At 36.6% G+C, this 20,565-nt stretch overlaps 2 protein-coding genes across 2 annotated transcripts; one reads left to right on the top strand and one right to left on the bottom strand.

Moving 5' to 3' along the window:
• Nucleotides 1–338: 338 nt before the first annotated feature.
• Nucleotides 339–5,874, bottom strand: mtfp1 (mitochondrial fission process 1). Its single transcript, XM_053484848.1, has 4 exons — nucleotides 5,698–5,874; nucleotides 3,766–3,893; nucleotides 2,956–3,188; nucleotides 339–2,030 (listed from the first exon to the last, which is right to left on the bottom strand). The coding sequence occupies exons 1-4, from the start codon at nucleotides 5,768–5,770 to the stop codon at nucleotides 1,964–1,966; spliced, it is 501 nt and encodes a 166-aa protein (XP_053340823.1). The 5' UTR covers nucleotides 5,771–5,874; the 3' UTR covers nucleotides 339–1,963.
• Nucleotides 5,875–10,221: 4,347 nt separating this feature from the next.
• Nucleotides 10,222–20,019, top strand: lman2la (lectin, mannose-binding 2-like a). Its single transcript, XM_053484800.1, has 9 exons — nucleotides 10,222–10,365; nucleotides 10,548–10,666; nucleotides 14,191–14,308; nucleotides 14,397–14,479; nucleotides 14,671–14,703; nucleotides 15,607–15,768; nucleotides 15,862–15,976; nucleotides 16,945–17,064; nucleotides 18,763–20,019. Exons 1-9 carry the CDS (start codon nucleotides 10,239–10,241, stop codon nucleotides 18,903–18,905), a joined length of 1,020 nt encoding a protein of 339 aa, XP_053340775.1. The 5' UTR covers nucleotides 10,222–10,238; the 3' UTR covers nucleotides 18,906–20,019.
• Nucleotides 20,020–20,565: the final 546 nt, after the last annotated feature.

Here is a 20,565-nt window from a genome sequence, read left to right as displayed (position 1 = left end):
TTTATGCAGGGTCATGGGCCCTGGAGCCTATACCAGGAGACTACTATCTGGAGTCCCTCCAGAATTTATTTTTTTTTTAAAAAGGACAAGAAGCATTCTTACACATACACACTGAAGATCCATTTGAATGTAAAAATTACTAAAGAGTTATAGTAGATCCCCTTTAATATTTTTAATAAACAAATGTCAATGTCAAGTATCTAGATTCTGTTTAAAATAAATGGATTAGCATTGCATATATATTTTGTCTTTTTTTAAATGTAAAACAAACTATTGACTGAGCCACACTTTAAACTATTAAACAAGTTCAAGTAGAATTCAAGTAGGAGTAGTTTCTTTATAATTCACTTTATTGTGGAATTTGATACAGCATTTCTTTCATTTTATTACATATTAAAAATAGTTTTAAAACAAAAGCATTACCCCAAAGTTCTTTTAAAGAAAACTCTCAAATGCTCTTATAATACAGCTAACAAATGAGTGTGAACAAACCAACCCGTCTAACTTTGTCAGATTTCATACTGATATATTCGATGCCCCATAACGTAAAAACATTTCATAATTTTCTTGAAGGTAAAAAAAAAAAAAAGAAACCTAAAAATAAAATGTAAACAAATAAACACTCATTCCCTTGTGTTCCACAGTAGTTATAGATGCATGTATAGTCCAAATAAGATATGTAAATATTTGCAGATAATAGAAAGTAATTAAAGTCACCTACAGAATTAAAAATATTCACTATTTATGTGTTTGTCATCACAGCCAACTTTTTGCTAGAACAAATTTTCTTTTTAGTCCTGTTTTGTTAGAATGTAAAATAAAAATGTACTAAAAATGTAAATATTTGCACCTTATGGCTTGGTGTCTATTTGCATAGTGAACTATCAAACTTTTACATCTTAATAAGCTGCTCTGAAAACCATCTTAAAAAATTCAATATAATGCATTGAGGTACAACTTAGACAAATATTATGCACCAATTATTTCTGTATGTGCATATTGTTGGTTGATGTGACATGGCCTTTTTGTGTTCCTGAGTGTGAAATAAAAATAAATAAAAATTTAATTTGTTCATAAGCTTTTGATATTGTTCAAAACACAATGATTTTCACTATGAAGGTAAATTTCGTAACACACTTACTTTCACAATTTTCAATCAAACATGAAAAAAACCTTATATGGCTTGACTGTGCCAAGCAAAACTTGAATAAAATTTTAGAAAAATAAATGCAAATTTATTTAACGAAATATATAAAAATGACTTTACAGTACCAGTCAAAAGAAAAAAATTGGACACATCTTCTAATTCCATGGATTTTTATTTTTTTTCTACATTGTACATCCAAAATATGCAGTAATTTCCTTATTATTATTTCATAGTTTTTAAAATGTCCAGTATTCTTTAAAGAAAAAATTAGTACCAAACAAAAAATTTTAAATTACAAGGTGTGTCCAAACTTTTGACTAGCACTCTATATCTGACGAAAAAGAAGAAAAAAAAAAAATCAGGATCCTGTGCAAGAGACTCAAGTTATTCAGAATGTGACAAACTTCTATTAACTGCTGAAGGTAATACAGCTACACCCGTGATGATTTTATCTATTTTTTTATACGCCATAATTTCTTTTCCACCATCACCTTTAGTGTTATGTTACTTGTCCGAAATTCAAAAATGAAATTATAATTTAGTATGTTTGTTTGATTAATTTAGACGATTAACTGTATTCTGTATTTTAATGTATTTTATGACAAATGTCAGAAGCGGCCTATGCAATCTAATGAATTGTTATTTCAGATCGAGAGCCTAATATCAAACTACTGTGTGTGTACGCTGTATCGTTACACCCCCAGAAATCCGATGAGGTTGTGCTTCATGGTGAAACGATAGGATGGAAACAGAAAGCTCTCCCTGCTGCTGCTGCTGAGGTTTTACATGGATGTCTGTACATCAGCTCCCTCAGCTTCATTCGTGCTTTTCTCCTCCACCGTATATCTTCCTTAAGCTGGAGTCCAGGAGGAAGTCTACAGACCTGTAACCAAAAAAAAGAAACACACACACAAATAAACACCCATACACATACCCACAAACACACATACGGACGCACATATACGCACGCACATGCCATTTCGAAAAATGCATTAGAGGGCTAAAAAATTACTAGGTTGTGATCATTTCATACTGTTGCAACAGAAGAGCAGCAATGAAATTAACATTTATGGCCATTTTTTTATTTTTACAGTCTATCCCAAAATTATTGGCACCATTAAAAAAAGAACATGGGGATGGGGATGAACAATCAAAACCTGACTGAATTAAATTTACAGTTATGAGAGTTAAAACCTCCTGTTATTTCTCTATATAATCCCCTGCTACACTAATGCACTTATTCCAGTGTTTCAATAGTGCTTGGATGCCATCAAGGTAGAATTTCTTTCTCAGCACACCTTAGCTATGATTATTCTCACTTCCTGCTTAATGTCTGAAACCCTAGCCTCCCAGGAACTCCTTAAATAGCCCAAATCAATCATCCCGGCCAGGATTCATTGATGTACAGCCTTCTTTCAAACATTTGCATTTAAATGTTTTACTGCAGCTAAGAGTCATCACCAGATTGTGCTTGAAGTCTTCTGGAAATGTCAATCAGTTCTATGCCTTCATTCACAAGAAATTTCATTAAAAGTCCCGGTTTGACTTGAACAACCCTCATATGTTTATATATACAACCATTTGTAAGCAATCATGGTGCTAATCTCATACACACTCCTTGTTTAAAACTAAAAGGCATTCGTGCAAAATCTTTTAAACACTTTATTATTTAAATGTTGTCCAGAATTTGAGCTGTGAGCAGAGAATACTTTCAAAAGAGGTCAAAAGAACATTCAATTTGTAGATTAAATTATTTTCTAATTATTTTTCAAATCACTTGAAGGTTTCAATTAAAAACACAGACAGACCTGTCGATGGGTTTGATAATGAAGGGGATAGTAGAAAGGCCGATGGCGGTGGTGGTCCACTTGCGCACGGGTAAAGGCCACCGCGTGGTTTTGCCCAGCAAATAAAGAGATGCAGCACACACTCGGTTGATGGTAAAGCCAGGAATGGCTACGGACGCTAACGCCTGCCACACAAAGGTGTCCACGACGGCCACAGCTACACGCGTCGTCTTCCCTGGCTCATCACCATGAGCCTCAACACACAGTAACAGATACAGTAAAGTTCATTTCCACACAATTCCATTTCTATAATTGAATCTTGTATGCGTTATCTTATACAAATAAAAGCTATACGACAGATTTGCAATTATATTCTTACACTTTGTAACTTACAGTTACACTTTGAACGCCAATTAGCCTAATCTGCATGTCTTTGGACAGTGGGAGAAAACCGGAGTACCCGGAGGAAACACGCGGGAGAACATGCAAACTACATGCATGCAGAGGCCGGAATCGAACATGGCCGGGAATTGAACCCGGACCCTGGAGGTGAAAGGCGACTGTGCTAACCATTAAGCCACACTGCAGCCTACTTGTTTGTTTGTTTGTTTTTTTTTAAGATTTTGTTAAATAATTTGCTTCTACCACACAGGATGCTTTACTTCCTGCCAGTGTGTGAATATTTCAGAGTACACCAGCTGTGGAAATATAAAGGAACTACAACGATGAACCAAATCAAATGCAAACGTACTTAAGTGAATTTTTTTTTTTTTTTTTTTTGGAGTCAGTGTGGCAATACATGAATTGCCAGACAAAAAATTGTGAACTTACCACAGCTGCCTTCTTGCCTTTATCCACTGCGTCAGCAGACACGTAGGCTGTAGCGAGGGCATAACTTGCCCACACCAGGCTGACGGGCACCAGGGCACGAAATGACTCGCCCACCTCGTTGGAATATCCTACGGAAGAATAGAATAGAATAGACACAACATCAATTAAACCCCAAAGAAGCTATGATTCTGAAGCTGTGATTGCCTGGGCTTCCCTCAAGCTCTCAGATTTCTCGAAAAGTTCAGGTGGATTGGACATGCATCATGATGGTGAGACTGTGTCTCAAATCACATCATTATTCTTTCTTGCACTCGAAGGGATCTATACGAAGCACTAAGGGAAACATCACACTGAATAGCAATGACCCTTCAGGTCTGCATCAGTATGCTTTTTTGCCTAACCAAATATTGTACGTGACCGCGCTTTGACTGAACCAGCTTTTACATAACAGTATAAAATGTACAGCTTTAAGAGAACAGTGTTTGTCCAGGTGGTGTGTTGAGTGTGTGTATGTGTATCGTGGCGAATAATGTAGACTGCGGTACTGAATTTAGTAACACGGCGGATTTCAAAGTCACCCTGACTAAATGTCAGTGTCTCTAAAAGCATTACTCAGCGTACAGTACATTAGGTCTTAAAATAGTCAAAAAAAAAAAAAAAGAGTTAAAGGGAAAATCCACGCTCAAGGATCAACATCTAGATTAACCCAGAGTCATTTTGTAATGACATGATTTGTATTGCGAGTCAAGATATCATTAATACCCTGAAGGCATACTTAGCAAATATTTCGCTTCTATGTGCAACCTGCAGGATTATACAGAAACAGCAACATTTTATCACCTCAAATCAAACGTATCTCTTTTAATCTTCTAAACCAATTAATCCTGTATACAGGGTCATGGGGCCTGGAGTCTATCTCAGGAAACTTAGAGTATAAGATGGGCTACATCCTGGACAGGGTGCCAATCCATCTCAGGGTACACACACAAAAAAAGTTTTTGGAAGGAAGGAGAAAAAAGGATTGACTTTAAGCACAGTACGGTGATGAGATTTCTGCCGAGGTGGCTCCGCAGTCGTTCCCATGAATGTTTCGCGAGTGTGTGAACTGTACACACAATCATTCACCAACACCACTTGCACATTACAGGAAGTTATTGCCACATCCCTCGTACATTCCTGGCATTTCCACATGTTTGAGACATTCTAGGAGTTCCTGGAGGGCCGGTGTTTCAGATGTGAACTGAAGCAGGCAGTCTGATCATGGTTTTGATGAGCTGAGAAAAAGTTCTTGATGGTAGCGTATGTGAAACGCTGGAATATGGGCGTTTGTGAAATAAAGGTATGATTTCATAGTTAGACTAAAGGTTTACCTATGGCTCCGCCCACCAAGGTATGATAGGGTAATTAAATTAAGGTATGTTATTACCTTGCACTATGACATAGAAGTTGACAATGACAATGCCTGTGACACACTCAGCGTTTGATATATACTCGGGTCAAACAGAAATTCTTTTTTTATTTATAGATCATAAAATCAAGATTACAAAGGACTAAATGTTTAAAATGAGACTAGTTTTATATATATATGTGTGTGTGTATATATACATATATATATATATATATATATAAAATTTTATTTTTTTCAGTCAGTGAAAAATTTCAGAACGTTTCCTTGGGTGCTAAAAAGTTTTGGCACCCCATGACTGACCTTGCTTGACATTAAGCAGGCTTTATATCATTAAGTTAGTGTGAAACTTCTTACTGTGTGTGTGTGACTGCCTTGAAGTTTATATCCAGTATCGACCCCTAACCGAGACAACGTACAAGCCAGAAGTGACATAACATCGGTTTCCTTCATAACACGCATTAAACACACTGTATCTCTTCACACAGTAACTTGCTCCACACACCGAAACGCTGACTTACACTCACCCAGAAACCGAACCCATGTGTCCCTGTAAATGTCGACTTTTTTACTCTCGGGCGTTTCGGGAATGGGCTCCATTGCTTCCGCTTCAGTACATTTCCATATAAAATGCTGGTGTGTAAAGATTACAGTCCTGACTAAAGACACACGTTACTGCTGCAGCGTCGCCCAAACGCGCTACACTGTGGCGTAAGGGACCGTCTACAAATTACACACCCGGATGTTCGGCGTCTTCACTTACTACTGCAGAGTTAAAGATGGCTGGTGTCACTTTAATTATCATTTCATTATTATTATTATTTTAAAAAAATGTTATACCTTAAATGCCTTATATATTTTTTTTAATGTATGCATATTTTCTACCAACATTTTTGAACATAACTAGGGCTCAATATAAAACTGTATTCTTTATTTAGAAACATTATTCTGCCAAATAATGTATAGCTCACAAAGAACAGCAAATTAGGTGTATTCTCAAATTGGCATTCTCAAATTGCCCGTAGTGTGTGAGTGTGTATGTGTGTGTGCCCTGCAATGAATTGGCACCCTGTCCAGGGTCTACCCTGCCTCCTGGGATAGGCTCCAGGTCCCCGCGACCCTGAATACAGGATAAAGCGGTATAGATGATGACTTATTTGCATGACTACTGCTCAGTATATTATTTAAGAAAGGAAACTTATCGACACAAAGTTGCAAAGAGTGCAACACAAGCAAACATTAACAGATTCTGCCAAGAAAATACTTTTTAATCAAAGTATAGTTCACAAAAAAACAACTAATTGAAATATATGCAGATCATGTGCTTTTCCAGACACTTCAAACTAATTTGCATTAAATTAATCTTCAGTGATACTACTAGGTTTAAATCATGCACATTAAAAACTCAACTGTCTGCATCATATTTTTCTTCATAACCCAAAATGCATTTTATGTGTCTTTTTTATGTATATATTAAACTCCACCAAGCTGCCACTGTTATACCCTTGAGTAAGGACCTTCATTAACTACCCCTGTCTTCTTCAAGGGCCATGTAACACAGCTGACCTGCAATCTGACCCCAACATCCGAAGCTGGGTTATAAACTGGGAAAGAAAAGAATTTTTTGTGCGATAATGTATATGTGATAAACAAAAGCTTTTTAAATTATAAAATAAGCTGAATGCCTGCTTAATAGCTGTTGTACTATTAAATGGTTAATAGATGCAAAAGTAATTAATAGACACTTAAATAAAGAATTTAATAAATCACCTACAGCATGAAGGAAAATTGCTATAGAAAAACGCTTACTGAGACTTAAAAAAGTCAATTCTTTAAGCAACTTTGCAAGTATTAATGACTTTTTGTTTAAAACAAAAAGATTTAAAAAATACATAATAATAATAATAATAATGCAGTGCACTATAGATACCCACAAAACATTTTGACTATAATTTGTAGATAGTCCCTTAGTTTTGGTTACGTAATACAACCCGGAAGTAATGATTTGTTTCACTGAGCTTGAACAAAGTAAAAAAAAAAAAAGAAGAAGATAAGAAGAGTTAAAGTTTAAACAGTTCCCTATGACGTATTAAAATGAATTATATTAACTTCTTGAGACTCCCACTGTCCAGATTTGATTAGGACCACTAAGCCAAACATCATTGATCAAGTTTGATAGTTAACATTAGTGCTAACAAACAGTGCTAAGAATTCACAAGGAACATTAAACTTTAATATATGGGACTGAGGAGGATAATGTGTTATGAAATTATTATTTTTTAAGCTACTGACTGGATATATCTATATCTGTAGCTCATTATTTATTGGTATACTAAATGAATAAAGTGTAATAATGAAATTTAGGTGTGTTTTACCCACCCTAACTAGTGTACAAGTTTATAAATGAAAAAGAAAAAAGACAAGTCGTGTATATTATTTTAACTAATATGGTATTGATGATAATAAGAATATGAACAATGTTTCACTTTTTTAAATAAAATGTCTGAATTTTAAATGAGTGTTGTTTTCCTTATACATGAATAAATTAAAAGTCGGTAAATTGCCCAGAGTGCAGTGACATTGTAAAATTTTAATATCATTGCAAAAATATTATACAAAATACTATACAACAGTATAATAAGTGTGGGCGGCATGGTTCCCTCTAGTGGCTCATGTTGGAATTGCAGGTGATTGCGAGAGATCATTTACAATGAATAAATTCAATAAAAAGTTTTATATTTTTTCGTTTTGGTTAGTAAGTTTAAATTTTTTATTAATTATTCATAAGTACATCTGTACATTATATTTAAAACATTTATGAATCAATAATCACAACAAAGCCATAAGATTTATATATTTATTTAACTTATTTTTTAAACCAGTGTATATCCTATATGTCCTGATTAGCGAGGAATCATAAAACATAATCAAAATAATGATAAAAGGAAAACTGTTAATGGAGAATGATTATTACCCTTTTTTGTCCAGTGTAAATCAGACAGAATACGGACTTAAAATGTATTGTTTACACTTTATGTGTTTGTTTGTTTGTTGTTGTTGTTGTTGTTATTATTATTATTATTATTATTATTATTATTATTATTATTATTATTATTATTTGCACATTATGCATATGCTTATGGATAATTACCATGCTGTTTGTGAAATGAAAAAAATATTTATTTTACAGAAATACCTGTCTGGTTTGTTGATCAGATATGTGATTAAAGGTAAGGGTGGGCCGCATGAGGCTTTAACATTTTAAATTGCAGCAAATTAAACACGCCTATTATTTGTACATCCATTTTGGAACCTTTGTAGGCATGCTTCGGACTGGGGAGGCCAACATTCACACACACAACGAGGAATTTTGAACTCCAGTTAGCCTAATCTGCATGTCTTTGGACTGTGGGAGGAAACCAGAGTCTCCAGAAGAAAACCCACCAAGCACAGAGAGAACACTCCATGCACACAGACCTGAGGCGGGACTCAAACCCGGACCCTGGACATGTAAGGCGACAGTGCTAACCACTAAGCCAACATGTTGCCATTATTTGTACAATTGAGGTTATTCTTTTAACTTAAAAGCAAATAAAAGAAACAAATAAAGTGCCCTGCAAAAGTTGAACCTTAATCCTTTCCATATTTTCTCATGTTACAACCACAAATGTTAATTTGTTTTATTGGAATTTTAAGTGATAAACTAACACAAACTGGCACGCAATTGTGAAGTAAAAGAAAAATGCTAAATGTTTTTTTTTTAAATATATTTTACAAATAAATAAAAAAAATCTAATTGCCTTCAGAAGTCCCCTAGTGCAAATGCATTTTGCAAAAATTACAACTACAAGTATTTTCCACTTTGTGTTGGTCTATCATATAAAATCCTCATAAAATACATTTACATTTGTGGTTGCAACATGACTAAATGTAGAAAAGTTCAAGGTGTATGGATACTTTTGCAATGCACTGTATATGGCAATTTGGAAATGCCAATTATCCTTACAGTATTTACATCTTTGAACTGTGGGAGGAAAACGGAAGTCCCGGAGGAAACCCACCAAGCATGGGGAGAACATGCAAACTCCATGCACACAGAACCGGGAATCGAACCCAGACAGCGAGGGAGATAGTGCTAACCACTCACTCACTCACTCACCCACTCATCTTCTATACCGCTTTATCCTGTATTCAGCGTTGCGGGAACCTTGAGCCTATCCCAGGAGACTTAGGGCACGAGGCAGGGTACACCCTGGACAGGATGCAAATCCATCGCAGAGCACACACACATACACACACACTCACACACCCGTTTACTACACACATTTACTACGGGCAATTTGGGAACGTCAATTAGCCTAACCTGCATATCTTTGGACTGTGGGAGGAAACAGGAGTATCCGGAGGAAACCCACCAAGCACGGGGAGAACATGCAAACTCCATGCACACAGAGACGAGAATCGAACCCAGACAGCGAGGGAGATAGTGCTAACCACTAAGCCACAATTAAAAATAGTACTTATAATATAATTTAGGATACATTTTTAAAGTATGCAGTTTAAAAAAAAAACTTTACTTTTTCCTCCATGCAATTCTTGTTGCTTGTTTTTTGATTGTATAATATATGAACTGGCTGATTTAAAGATACAATTTCCCTTTGAGATTAATAAAGTAATCTATCTATCTATCTATCTATCTATCTATCTATCTATCTATCTATCTATCTATTCAATATAAATACCTATTTACAATATTTTACATTAAACATTATTACAATAAGTGTGCTGTATATCTTCCTATCGTTGCACGTGCATTTTCCTTTAAATAAATGATTAATTAGCTAATTAATATTTAAGCTCAGCGGCCAGTAGAATGGCTGGACGCTGTGAGAGTGAAGGATTTGATTGATTAGCCGGCGCACCAATAGGAATGCGCCATGTAATGAGCTCAGCCAATGGGAAGCGCACAGAGGAATGTACTAGAAACACGATGGCCGCCGCCTTCCGTTCTCGCTGAAAACACACACACGTACAGCGGGTAGAGAGTGTGTGTGTGTGTGTCTGTAAAATGGCTCCAGTGATGCGGACACTCTGTGTGATATTCGCTGCTGTTTTAAAGCCTTGCTTGTCTGATGATGGCCACGAAATGGAGGAGTTTCTCAAGAGAGAATATTCGCTGTCGAAGCCTTACCAAGGTATGTCCCGTTCATGCACGCGAGCCTAAATCACGGCACGTGTTTATATAAACATATATAAGTGATGTATGTGATAGATGGTGCAGTGTGCTCAGATTTGCACACTGTAAGTGAACGATTGGTTTAGTGTGATCATGGGACTCGATCAGTTGACAGATTGACTCTGATTGTGATTGAATCAGGAATCGGCTCTTCCGGCTCTTCGCACTGGGAGCTGATGGGGGATGCCATGGTAACCACTGATCAGGTGCGACTCACTCCGGATATGCAAAGCAAGCAGGGGGCAGTGTGGAGCCGCATGGTGAGCATCATCTCTCCCATCCACTCAGTCACTCCCTCGCTTCGTCCTTTTTACAGGGTGACACAGCCCTGGACGGGGGCACCAATCCATCTCAGGACACACACACACACACACACACACACACACTCTCACTCACGATCATTCACACACTACGAGTAATTTGAGAACGCTAATCTGCATGTCTTTGGACTGTTGGAGGAAACCAGAGCACCCAGAGGAAACCAACCAGGCCCAGGGAGACAATGCAAACCCCATGCACTCCGACCCAAGACGGGTATCGAACCATTGACCCTGGAGGTTTAAGGCGACATTGCTAACCAGGGGCCAGGGGTAGCTCAGTGGTTAAGGTATTGGACTACGGTTCGGAAGATCCCAGGTTCAAACCCCACAACCACCAAGTTGCCACTGTTGGGCCCTTGAGCAAGGCCCTTAACCCTCAATTGCTCAGATGTATAATGAGATAAAATTGTAAGTCGCTCTGGATAAGAGTGTCTGCCAAATGCCTAAATGTAAATGTAACCACTAAGCTGCCATGTTGAGCCTAGTGATGGGAAGTTTGAATCATTTTAGTGACTCGGTTCTTTGAATCTCGTTCATCAAACTGAACTAATCTTTTTTGAGTCATTTAGTTCATTTCGTTCTTCAAGTTCAAGTAGGCTTTATTGTCATTACAACCATATACAGTTAGTACACAGTGAAACGAAACAACGTTCCTCCAGGACCAAGGTGCTACATTACATGCAACATAAATTTACAACATAAATTAACAGAGACACTAAACTAGCTAACCAAGAGGCAGTTGGCTGGCTAGCAGAAACAGGACAGACAGACCTAACATAAATTACAACACAAATTAACAAAAACTAACTAGCTAAGTATAACATTTTTATAGACAACATAAAGTGCACGTGCAAATGTGCAAACAAGAGCAACAACAAAGTGACAGTGCGCAACCACGACATAACAGAACATAAAATATGGTGTTGAGGTAGTGGGTAAACATAAACATTTCTTAAAACAGCAGCAAGAATTGAGGAATTAGTGCAAAAAGTAGTCCAGTAATGATCATTGTGCAAAAGAGATAAACAGTGAAGCATTTACAGGTTGGTGTGTACGATAATTTGGTGGTGTAGGTCAGTGTGTCTGCACTTGTGTTGATTAGTCAGTCCAGTCCCAATATTTTGAGGTAGTCGAGTTAAGCTGTGTGATAACGTGTGTGTGTGTGTGTGTGTGTGTGTTTATTAGTCCAGACCCTTTTTGTTGAGGAGACGGATGGCTTGTGGAAAAAGCTGTTGCACAGTCTGGATGTGTGTGCCCGAATGCTTCGGTTCTTTTGATAAAAAATAAAATAAAATGTTGCATTTTCAATAAAAAGACCCCCAATACGTCTACATACACAAATGTTGGCTATAGTTACAGTAATGTATTACAATGCAGCCAAGGACATATTATAATAAACAGAATGAGTAGCTCACCTCTTATATCTTCCAGTCTGAGTCGTTCGTTCTTTTGAATCTACTCGTTCTTCTGAGTACGTTAAAGATTTGTTCAATAAGAACGAATCGTTCATGAACGACACATCACTAGTTGAGCCCTTTTCCACCCATTAAAAGAAAATTCATGTTAAGCAACATGCATATCAACATTTATAATTAGTATGATAACCAGTCGTTTTCTCCCATCTTGCGGCTCTCCCTTAAACAGCTACCAACCAGAGAGGGTGAATCATGTTGTTCCTCATGAGGGTGAATCATGTGGTTCCAATATCATACGGTTCCTCTGTGGCACTCACATTTTACCACCATCTTCTTGATGCAACATTAGTGGGAAGCGTAATTGACATGCTTGACTGTAGTTGCTGTAATTGACGAGGGTTGATCCTTCAAGACGTCCAAGCAAGGTTGACTGTAGCATCATCGGGATTTAAACTCACAATCTCCAGATGCTTTTCTGAGCTTTAACCCTTAACACTGCATTCCCTGTAGCAAGTGATAATAAATTTTCGTTTTTCAATACGTTTGGTCGTTCATGTGCTGAAAATGCAGATATAAATCTCTTGCAAAATTTCCTTTTTAAGGTGAAAGTTCATAAGGGAGGGCATTCGCATGCCAAGGTATCACTGTATCTCGAGTCATTTGAGAGGCAATCAAATTAAAATTCAAATCAAATTCAAATTTTATTTGTCACGTACACAGTCATACACAGTACGATATGCAGTAAAATGCTTTTTCGACTACCAGTGACCTTAAAATAAAAACTTAAACATAAGAATAAATATAAATAAAAGGTAATACGGTAGAAGTAAAAGGTAATACTACATATTGCAGTAAAAAAAATATTGCAGAAAAATGAAATTAACTAGTAAAAGTAAAAATATACTGTGCTACCTAAAATAAAATAAGAATAAAAATAAAAATATACTTTACAAATAAGAACAAAATATATATAATATAGAAATATTAAAGAAGAAAATAGAAATTTGTCCATATGTACAATTTATGTGTAGGCATTCTGACTCCAAAATCTATTTTTTAAAATTTAATTTTACATTTATATAAAATGTACCTGATTTTCTTTAATTCTGCAGTTGACGTGCTGTAAACTATGGATGCAGCACATAATCCTGTGTAGTAAAAGCAAATAATTTGCTAAGTTTGTTAGGAAAAAAATTTAATTAAATCACAATATATTATAAAATTGTAATAGTTACATAATCGTAGTACAAATCAAATTAGTACCCATATATCATGATGATATTGTATCGGGTGCTCCTTGGTGATTCTCATCCTTATATTATGCTATTTATCTTGGGAGATGAGCAACTGCAGACTAATAGCACTTGCTACATAGGCAATCCCTACTACAGTCCCCGACATACGAACAAGTTCTGTTCTAAGAGCATGTTCATAAGTCAGATTCGTTCGTAAGTCCAACAAAGTGAGGTTTGTACACCTTTGATGAAAATATACAGTGTGAAGCATAAAAAAAAAAACACAGCATAAGTGTGAGACTGTGCCTTTAAATCGTGAGAGTTTCAATCGCGGGAATCCCAGTGACACAGTGGGATGAGCTAATTTTCTCCCACATCCCCACATGCACACACATACAATATACCAGAATTTGGTATATGGTGCACTGCATTGACAATTCTTTTTTTTGTACAATACACGTGAGCTACTTCCGCGATTTGTTTACATCTACGAACGTTCGAAGATCTGGGGTCCATTTGTATTTGCGGAAATTTATAACTCGGGTTTTCGTAAAGTCAGAGACTCACTGTATTTCCGTCCTCTACACACATTTAATGAACGTTTCTATATGACAATAAAATGAATTCACAGTTATGCAGCTTTGCTTGCTTCCATTTTGGGTGCTCAGGTCAATCCAGGACTTTTGACTGTGTAGAATAACAAAACACATTTATGAGAACACATCCTTTTATTTCTTTATATAATCCCCTGCTAAACCTGTTCTACAGAGTAATACAGTACACAGCCTTAATACCTTTTAATGATGTTTTCAAGCCGTGTCACTTGAAAGACTGGGAACTGCAAGTGCACTTCAAAATCCATGGACAGGGGAAGAAGAATCTGAACGGGGACGGAATGGCGGTGTGGTACACAAAAGAGCGCACGCAGAAAGGTAAAGCACCAGTGCCTATGATAAGGATTTGATATAAAGTCTCAAAGAATCTAAATCATTTCAGTGCTTTTCGCTCATATCGTTACAGGTCCAGTGTTCGGAAATAAAGATTTCTTCACAGGGTTGGGTGTGTTTATAGATACTTACCCTAACGAGGAAAAACATATAGAGGTATGAGTCTTGGTAATATTTCCTTTCATACCCCAGTGCTGTCGGACGCTTAATTCCGATCGTCCACAGCATGCGGAGCAATATAGTTTCTATAATTAAATATCAGAAGAGAGTGCATTAAAGTTATAGTGTTTATCCTTATGTGTAATTCGTGATGTTCTGTTTCTGTTTTGTATTTCTTTTGCATTTAGGCTCAGAAGAAAAGGTACACCCCTCGCACACAGGTACATCTGTGATATACTGTAAATACATGTCTGGCTTAAGTTGCATTTGCTTTGTTTTGCTTTAAATTCCCACGCAAGGTAACATTCTTAATCCCGCTTACTTGTGTAGTATGGATATTGAACTTTTCAGGCAATCTTAATTTCTCCGAAAAATTATAATAATAAATAAAAATAATGAGAAAATAATGGAATTTTACAGTGAAAAAAACTCTAAATTTTGCACACGCCATACAAAACTTGGATCAAATTATTAAAAAAAAAATTTAAAAATGAAGAACTGGATAAACAGCTTGAGACTTACTAAGGTTTGTTTGGGATCTGACACAAAACCGAAATCCTCATAGGATAACGTTCAACTCACACTTGAATTCGATATATGCTTACCAAAAAAAAAAAACATGAAACTTGACATCCTGCAACAAAAATCAAGACACAAAAGCTCTAGCACTAATGGTTCCTGAGATATTCGCCTAAGAATCAACACCATCACTTTCCTATTTATGTCAATGCATGAGATCATGTTACGCTCTCTACGGGTTAGTCAGCCGTGCAGACGGAGCCATCGCTAAGACCGCCAGGCTAAACCACACTCCCTCCACTCACACACACACACCCAGGATAGAGGTGTGGGCCTCTCAGGAACCCTACAGCCTACAAAGGAACCGTTGTCACTGTTTTGTAATACTTTCTCCTCGAATTGTCTTGAGTTTATAATGTAGTCATCATAATATTGAATTTTATTAATACCATAGCGCTGCAGAAGGTGTTGATTTAATATTCTATAGCAACTCTTTCACGATGATGTTTCGAAATTCAATGTTCTATAAAGAGTTGCACCGTTACTTCACATTTAAGAAAGCTACTGTGTAAAGAGTCTCTTACTCTGATGCTTGTGCATTACAGAGAATCTTCCCGTACGTATTAGCGATGGTGGGAAACGGCACGATCAGCTACGATCACGAGCGCGACGGCAGACCTACCGAGCTTGGAGGCTGCAACGCCATGGTGCGCAACCTCAAACACGACACCTTCATCTTCATCAGATACGTCCGGCGCAGACTCACGGTGAGAAGCGCAGGAAATTCTTCCATACAACATGACAAGACTTTGCGGCGTTTGGATCGTTAAATCACTTGGGTCGCTACTGTTTCTGTACAGGTCATGATTGATATCGATGGTCAGCATGAATGGAGGGACTGTCTGGACATCCCGGGTGTGCGGCTGCCTCAGGGATATTACTTCGGCGCCTCGGCCATCACCGGAGACCTCTCGGGTAAAATATTCTCTAATAAACCTATTATTTTGCTGTTATTTCACTTTATTTTTTTTAAGCAGATTGAGAGATTATAGGAATTCATGTGACGCCAACACATCACAGACTTTATTTTTTATTAGTGAAGTGCAAAAAACATACCTCATTGAAAGGCAAAACTTTTTTCTTTTTTCCATCACTTCAATTAAAGTCATTTAGTCTAAGGACCAATTTATAGGATTTAAGTGACAGAAGTGGACACAATTCCTTCATGCACTGCATTTTAAGTTTTATCATTATGTGGAATAAATGTTTTAAATGAAAAGCAATATCGTGTGTGTATGGTATTATGCTTTTTTTTATGCTGGCATAAAAAATCTTCTTAATAAACTGCTTGTAATGTAATCCTTATCCAGTATAAATCTGTGTATATGTACAGTGTATATGTACAGTGTATATGTACATGCATACATTGGTATGCATTAAGTATGTTAATACTATTCTAATAATCTGCATTCATTCATTCATTCTGCATTCTAATGATCTTGCTTCATCGGATTTTCACCTGTTTGCTCCCCTAAAAGCAGCCGAAAAAAGACGAAGATTCACTTCTAATGAGTACTGAAGACTCATGCTGTGCTTAAAACAGTTTTAGTCCGGAAATAGGAAAGCTTGTTAACAGATGAACAAAGTGTGTTGAAAAGCGAGGAGGTTCTACAGACAGTGCGGATAATTTTCGACTCACCCTCGTATATATTACATTAGTACATACAATACGATCGTATCTTATGTTCAAAAGCATTATTATTCTTTGAGCATATGATTCAAATATCAGAAGTTTATCACAGTTTGAATGTGTCATGTATGTGTTATAAAATAATATCGATATGGTTGATGAATGAATGAGCTACTACATTGTAACATGTTAATAGTAATATAATTAAAACATGACATTACAGTATTTAATGTTTGTTTTTTGTCTTTTTAAGACAACCATGATCTCATCTCTCTGAAGCTGTACCAGCTGACAGTGCTCCGGAGTAAACTAGAGGAAGACGATGATGAAGAGGTCACAGTTCCAAGTGTGGACAATATGGAGTTAATCAGACGTAAGACCGAGTAGAGAGATTAATAACTCCTAGCATATTACAGATTTAATAGGCTCTTAGAAGTGTTTACATAGGAAGTAAAGTGTTTGTAAATATTAAGCTTTGATCCTACAAAAACTTAAGCAATATAAACAAAATAATCCCTGGATAAGATTCAGGGCTGTGAAAAAGTATTTGCCCCTTCCAGATTTTTTTTTTATATATATATATATATATATATTTTTTTTTTTTTTTGCTCATTTGTCACATGATTCAGATCATTCATTTAATGAGAAAAAAACACTGTCCAAGCCTGCCTGGCCCTATGTAAAAAAGTAAATACCCCAAAAACCTAAAAACTGGTTGTCCCACCTTGGCGACAACAACGTCAATCAACTGTTTGCGAAATCTGTTCATAAGTCTTTCATATCGCTGTGGAGGAATTTTGGCCCGCTCTGTTATGCCGAATTGTATTTTAAATTTAGCCATAGGACTGTTTTCAAGCCTAAATGATGGCCAGGTGAAATAAAATCATCATGCATTTTTTATTTACTAAAGATCAGGTTATCTTTGTATAATAGAAAAACTCGTTTGGTGATCTTAATCATTTAAATGTGACAAATATGCAAAAAAAGAAAAAAAATCTTTTTTCTACTTTTTTCAGAGCACTGTACGTACAACCTGCTTTTTAATTAGGACGAAATAACTGGTGCCCTTTAAAAGAAAGAAGTGTTGGTGTGAGTGTGTGTCTGCGTGTCTGTGTGTCTGCCTATAGCCATGCTGAATTACAGTTGGGTTTAGTGCAAGGGCTATTTTAGTCATTTTAGCTTTTTTTTATGGAATTTTCTGTGCATAACTAAATGTACCTCAGCTACAGTATGCCGTCTACGCATTAGGTCAATTATTGATTGTTAGAATTAGGGACAGATTAGTATTTCCCAAACATTTTTAAAATTATGTGTAAGAAAGAAAAGATTTACAAACTACACTCTGCTGAAAACTATTTATAAATGAGGCTGAGGGAGTTTATGTCAAACTGGGATTTTGATTGTGCAGAATAACAGAACACAGTTATAAGAGTAAAAACTCCCTTTATTTCTCTATAGTTGTATAATCCCCTGCTACACTGATGCACTTATCCCAGCGTTTCACTAGTGCTTGGACACCAACAAGGGTAGAAAGTTTGCTCATTAGGTCGGAGCCATAATCAGACTGCCTGCTTCACGTCTGAACCGCTGGCCTCCCAGGAACTCCCAAACATGTGGAAATGGCTTGGAGCAAGGTCAGGGCTGTACAGGGGATGTAGCAATAACTTTTAGTCGAGTTCCTGAAATTTTCATAAACAATAAGTTGGCAACAAGCTATGTCTTGTTTTTTTTGTTTTTTTTTTTTACCCCCTACCATCCATGGATCAGATGTTTCACTTGCTGAATGTTCACAGGACCCGTGGGCTCTGAGCCCCCTCAACCGGGATCATCCTTCACGGATGTATGGCTTTCTTTAAAATGTTTGTACCATTCAAACGTTTTACTGCAGCTAAAAGTCTCGTCGCAATATTGGGCTTGAAGTCTTTCTGTGCTTGACGCCTTCATTCACGAGAACTTTTATTCCAAGTCCCAGTTTCATTTGAACACCCTTGGAATGAAAGAAATAAGCTTGTTTTGCAGATTACCCACTTCTTACAATTGCAAGCTAAACTTCTGTTCCTTTGTTTCGCAGCCTACCAGGAAGGAGAGGGAATGAGCAGCATTGCCATCTTCTTCACCGTGCTCTTCTCCATGCTGGGTCTCTTCCTTCTTATCGTCGTGGGCCTTGTGGTTTACAGCCACTGGAACGAGAACCGACGCAAACGTTTGTATTGAGCTCTCGGCAAGTTGCGATTGCAGTTGCTGTGGAACTTGTGGATTGGGCTGTCGAGCTCCAGAATGTCCTAACGCCAGTGCAGGCGGTTGTGAATTTGTGCACAGAAAAAAAAAGAGAAGGATGAACGACTCAACTGTGAGAGCAAACAAGTTTTAAACACTAAGAGCTCAGCGCCATGGGAAATGGGATTTAACTCCCAAACCAGCAGAGCCTTATGCGTTTGAAAGTATTTCTCGTATGGGATAAATGCATTTTAATTGTACATAGAAAACTACCTTTTACTGTTTCTTTTACCACTACAGCTCCGATATTTATGGAACTATACTTGAAATCTGTTGTTTTTAAATTATATAAAAGAAGAATCTGTGAAAATATATCAACTAAGGTATTTCCATTGTTAGTAAATCCTAATTAAATCCATATATTGTGATCACCATGCTGGATTTTACACAATTTCTAAACAATCATGACACAGTTTGACCACCAGGGGGTGCTATGACTGTAAAATAACTCAGAAAAGGCTCATTTTATTGGAATTTTATACAAGTTGTGTTTTTAGAAATCAGTAGCAGATTTAAGTACATATTTAACAATTATGTATCCAATTTTCACAAATATTGTGGGCTGACAAGCTGCAGCATTGAAGTTCGTAATCTATGATACTAATAAATATTTGTAAGCAAAGGATTTACAATACAATAAATTTGCATCATGACGGATGAAAACACTAATAGAAATATGTATCCTGTGAAGTCGGACCCTGTAAAAATCGAATAAAGCAGAAATGATCGGTAACAAATGTTTCTTGCAAGGGTACAAATAGAACCCAGGCATCACCGAGTTGTTGATGAGGGTTGCAAAATATACCGTTTTAATTCTTACAAACCTGTGACTTTATGGTCGACAAACGGATGAAGTTTTCTCTTCTGATTATATAGGGCGCTGACTTTACAATTGCAAAGTTTTGCATGTAGTGTGTCTTGTGTGTTCCTGTGCTGAATGTTCTAAGTTGTTGTGAACTCTGCACTGACTGTATGAAAACCTTAAACACTGAAGAAAACCTATTTATTGTGTGTAACAATATTTTACGAATAAAAAAAAGTTTAATCTGAATTTGTCATTTTTTTTTCTGTTAAAAGTTTAAACAGTTAAAGTTTAAAAAATTAAGCGCACACATGAATCAATATGACTTCAGACATTACAAGCCACATTGTTTAAGTCTGCTTTTTTTTATCTGATCAAATTTGCATGTTATAACAGTTAACATTTATCATTACAAGTGACTTTTATCTTACACCACGAGTCAGAAAAGGAAAAAAAATCCATTTATGAGAAAACACTATATTCAGCTCATCAGCTGAGCTCTTTTTTGGGGCACATATTACTGAGCCTTCTCCTGACCAACAGAAATAACCACAGATCATAAGTACTGTACGGTAGGCACTATGCATGATGGGGGCATCGCTTTATCTGCCACTCTTCTTACCCTGACGCACCCAATAATAATGCGTTTTTCATTTCTAAACCTAATTTAAGTAATTTCCTTAGTTGTTTTCTTGGCTTGATGCAGGTGTTTAAGAAATGAAAAGCTATTCACGTCATGGGCTCTACTCACCTAAGCAAACTATTTTGGACCGTTTGCAGAACACAACCTGTGGA

Source organism: Clarias gariepinus, chromosome 24 (assembly GCF_024256425.1).
Source record: "Clarias gariepinus isolate MV-2021 ecotype Netherlands chromosome 24, CGAR_prim_01v2, whole genome shotgun sequence".
Classification (NCBI taxonomy): Eukaryota; Metazoa; Chordata; class Actinopteri; order Siluriformes; family Clariidae; genus Clarias; species Clarias gariepinus.
Note: the sequence above shows the minus strand (reverse complement) of the source record. Positions and strands in the feature narration are given on the sequence as shown.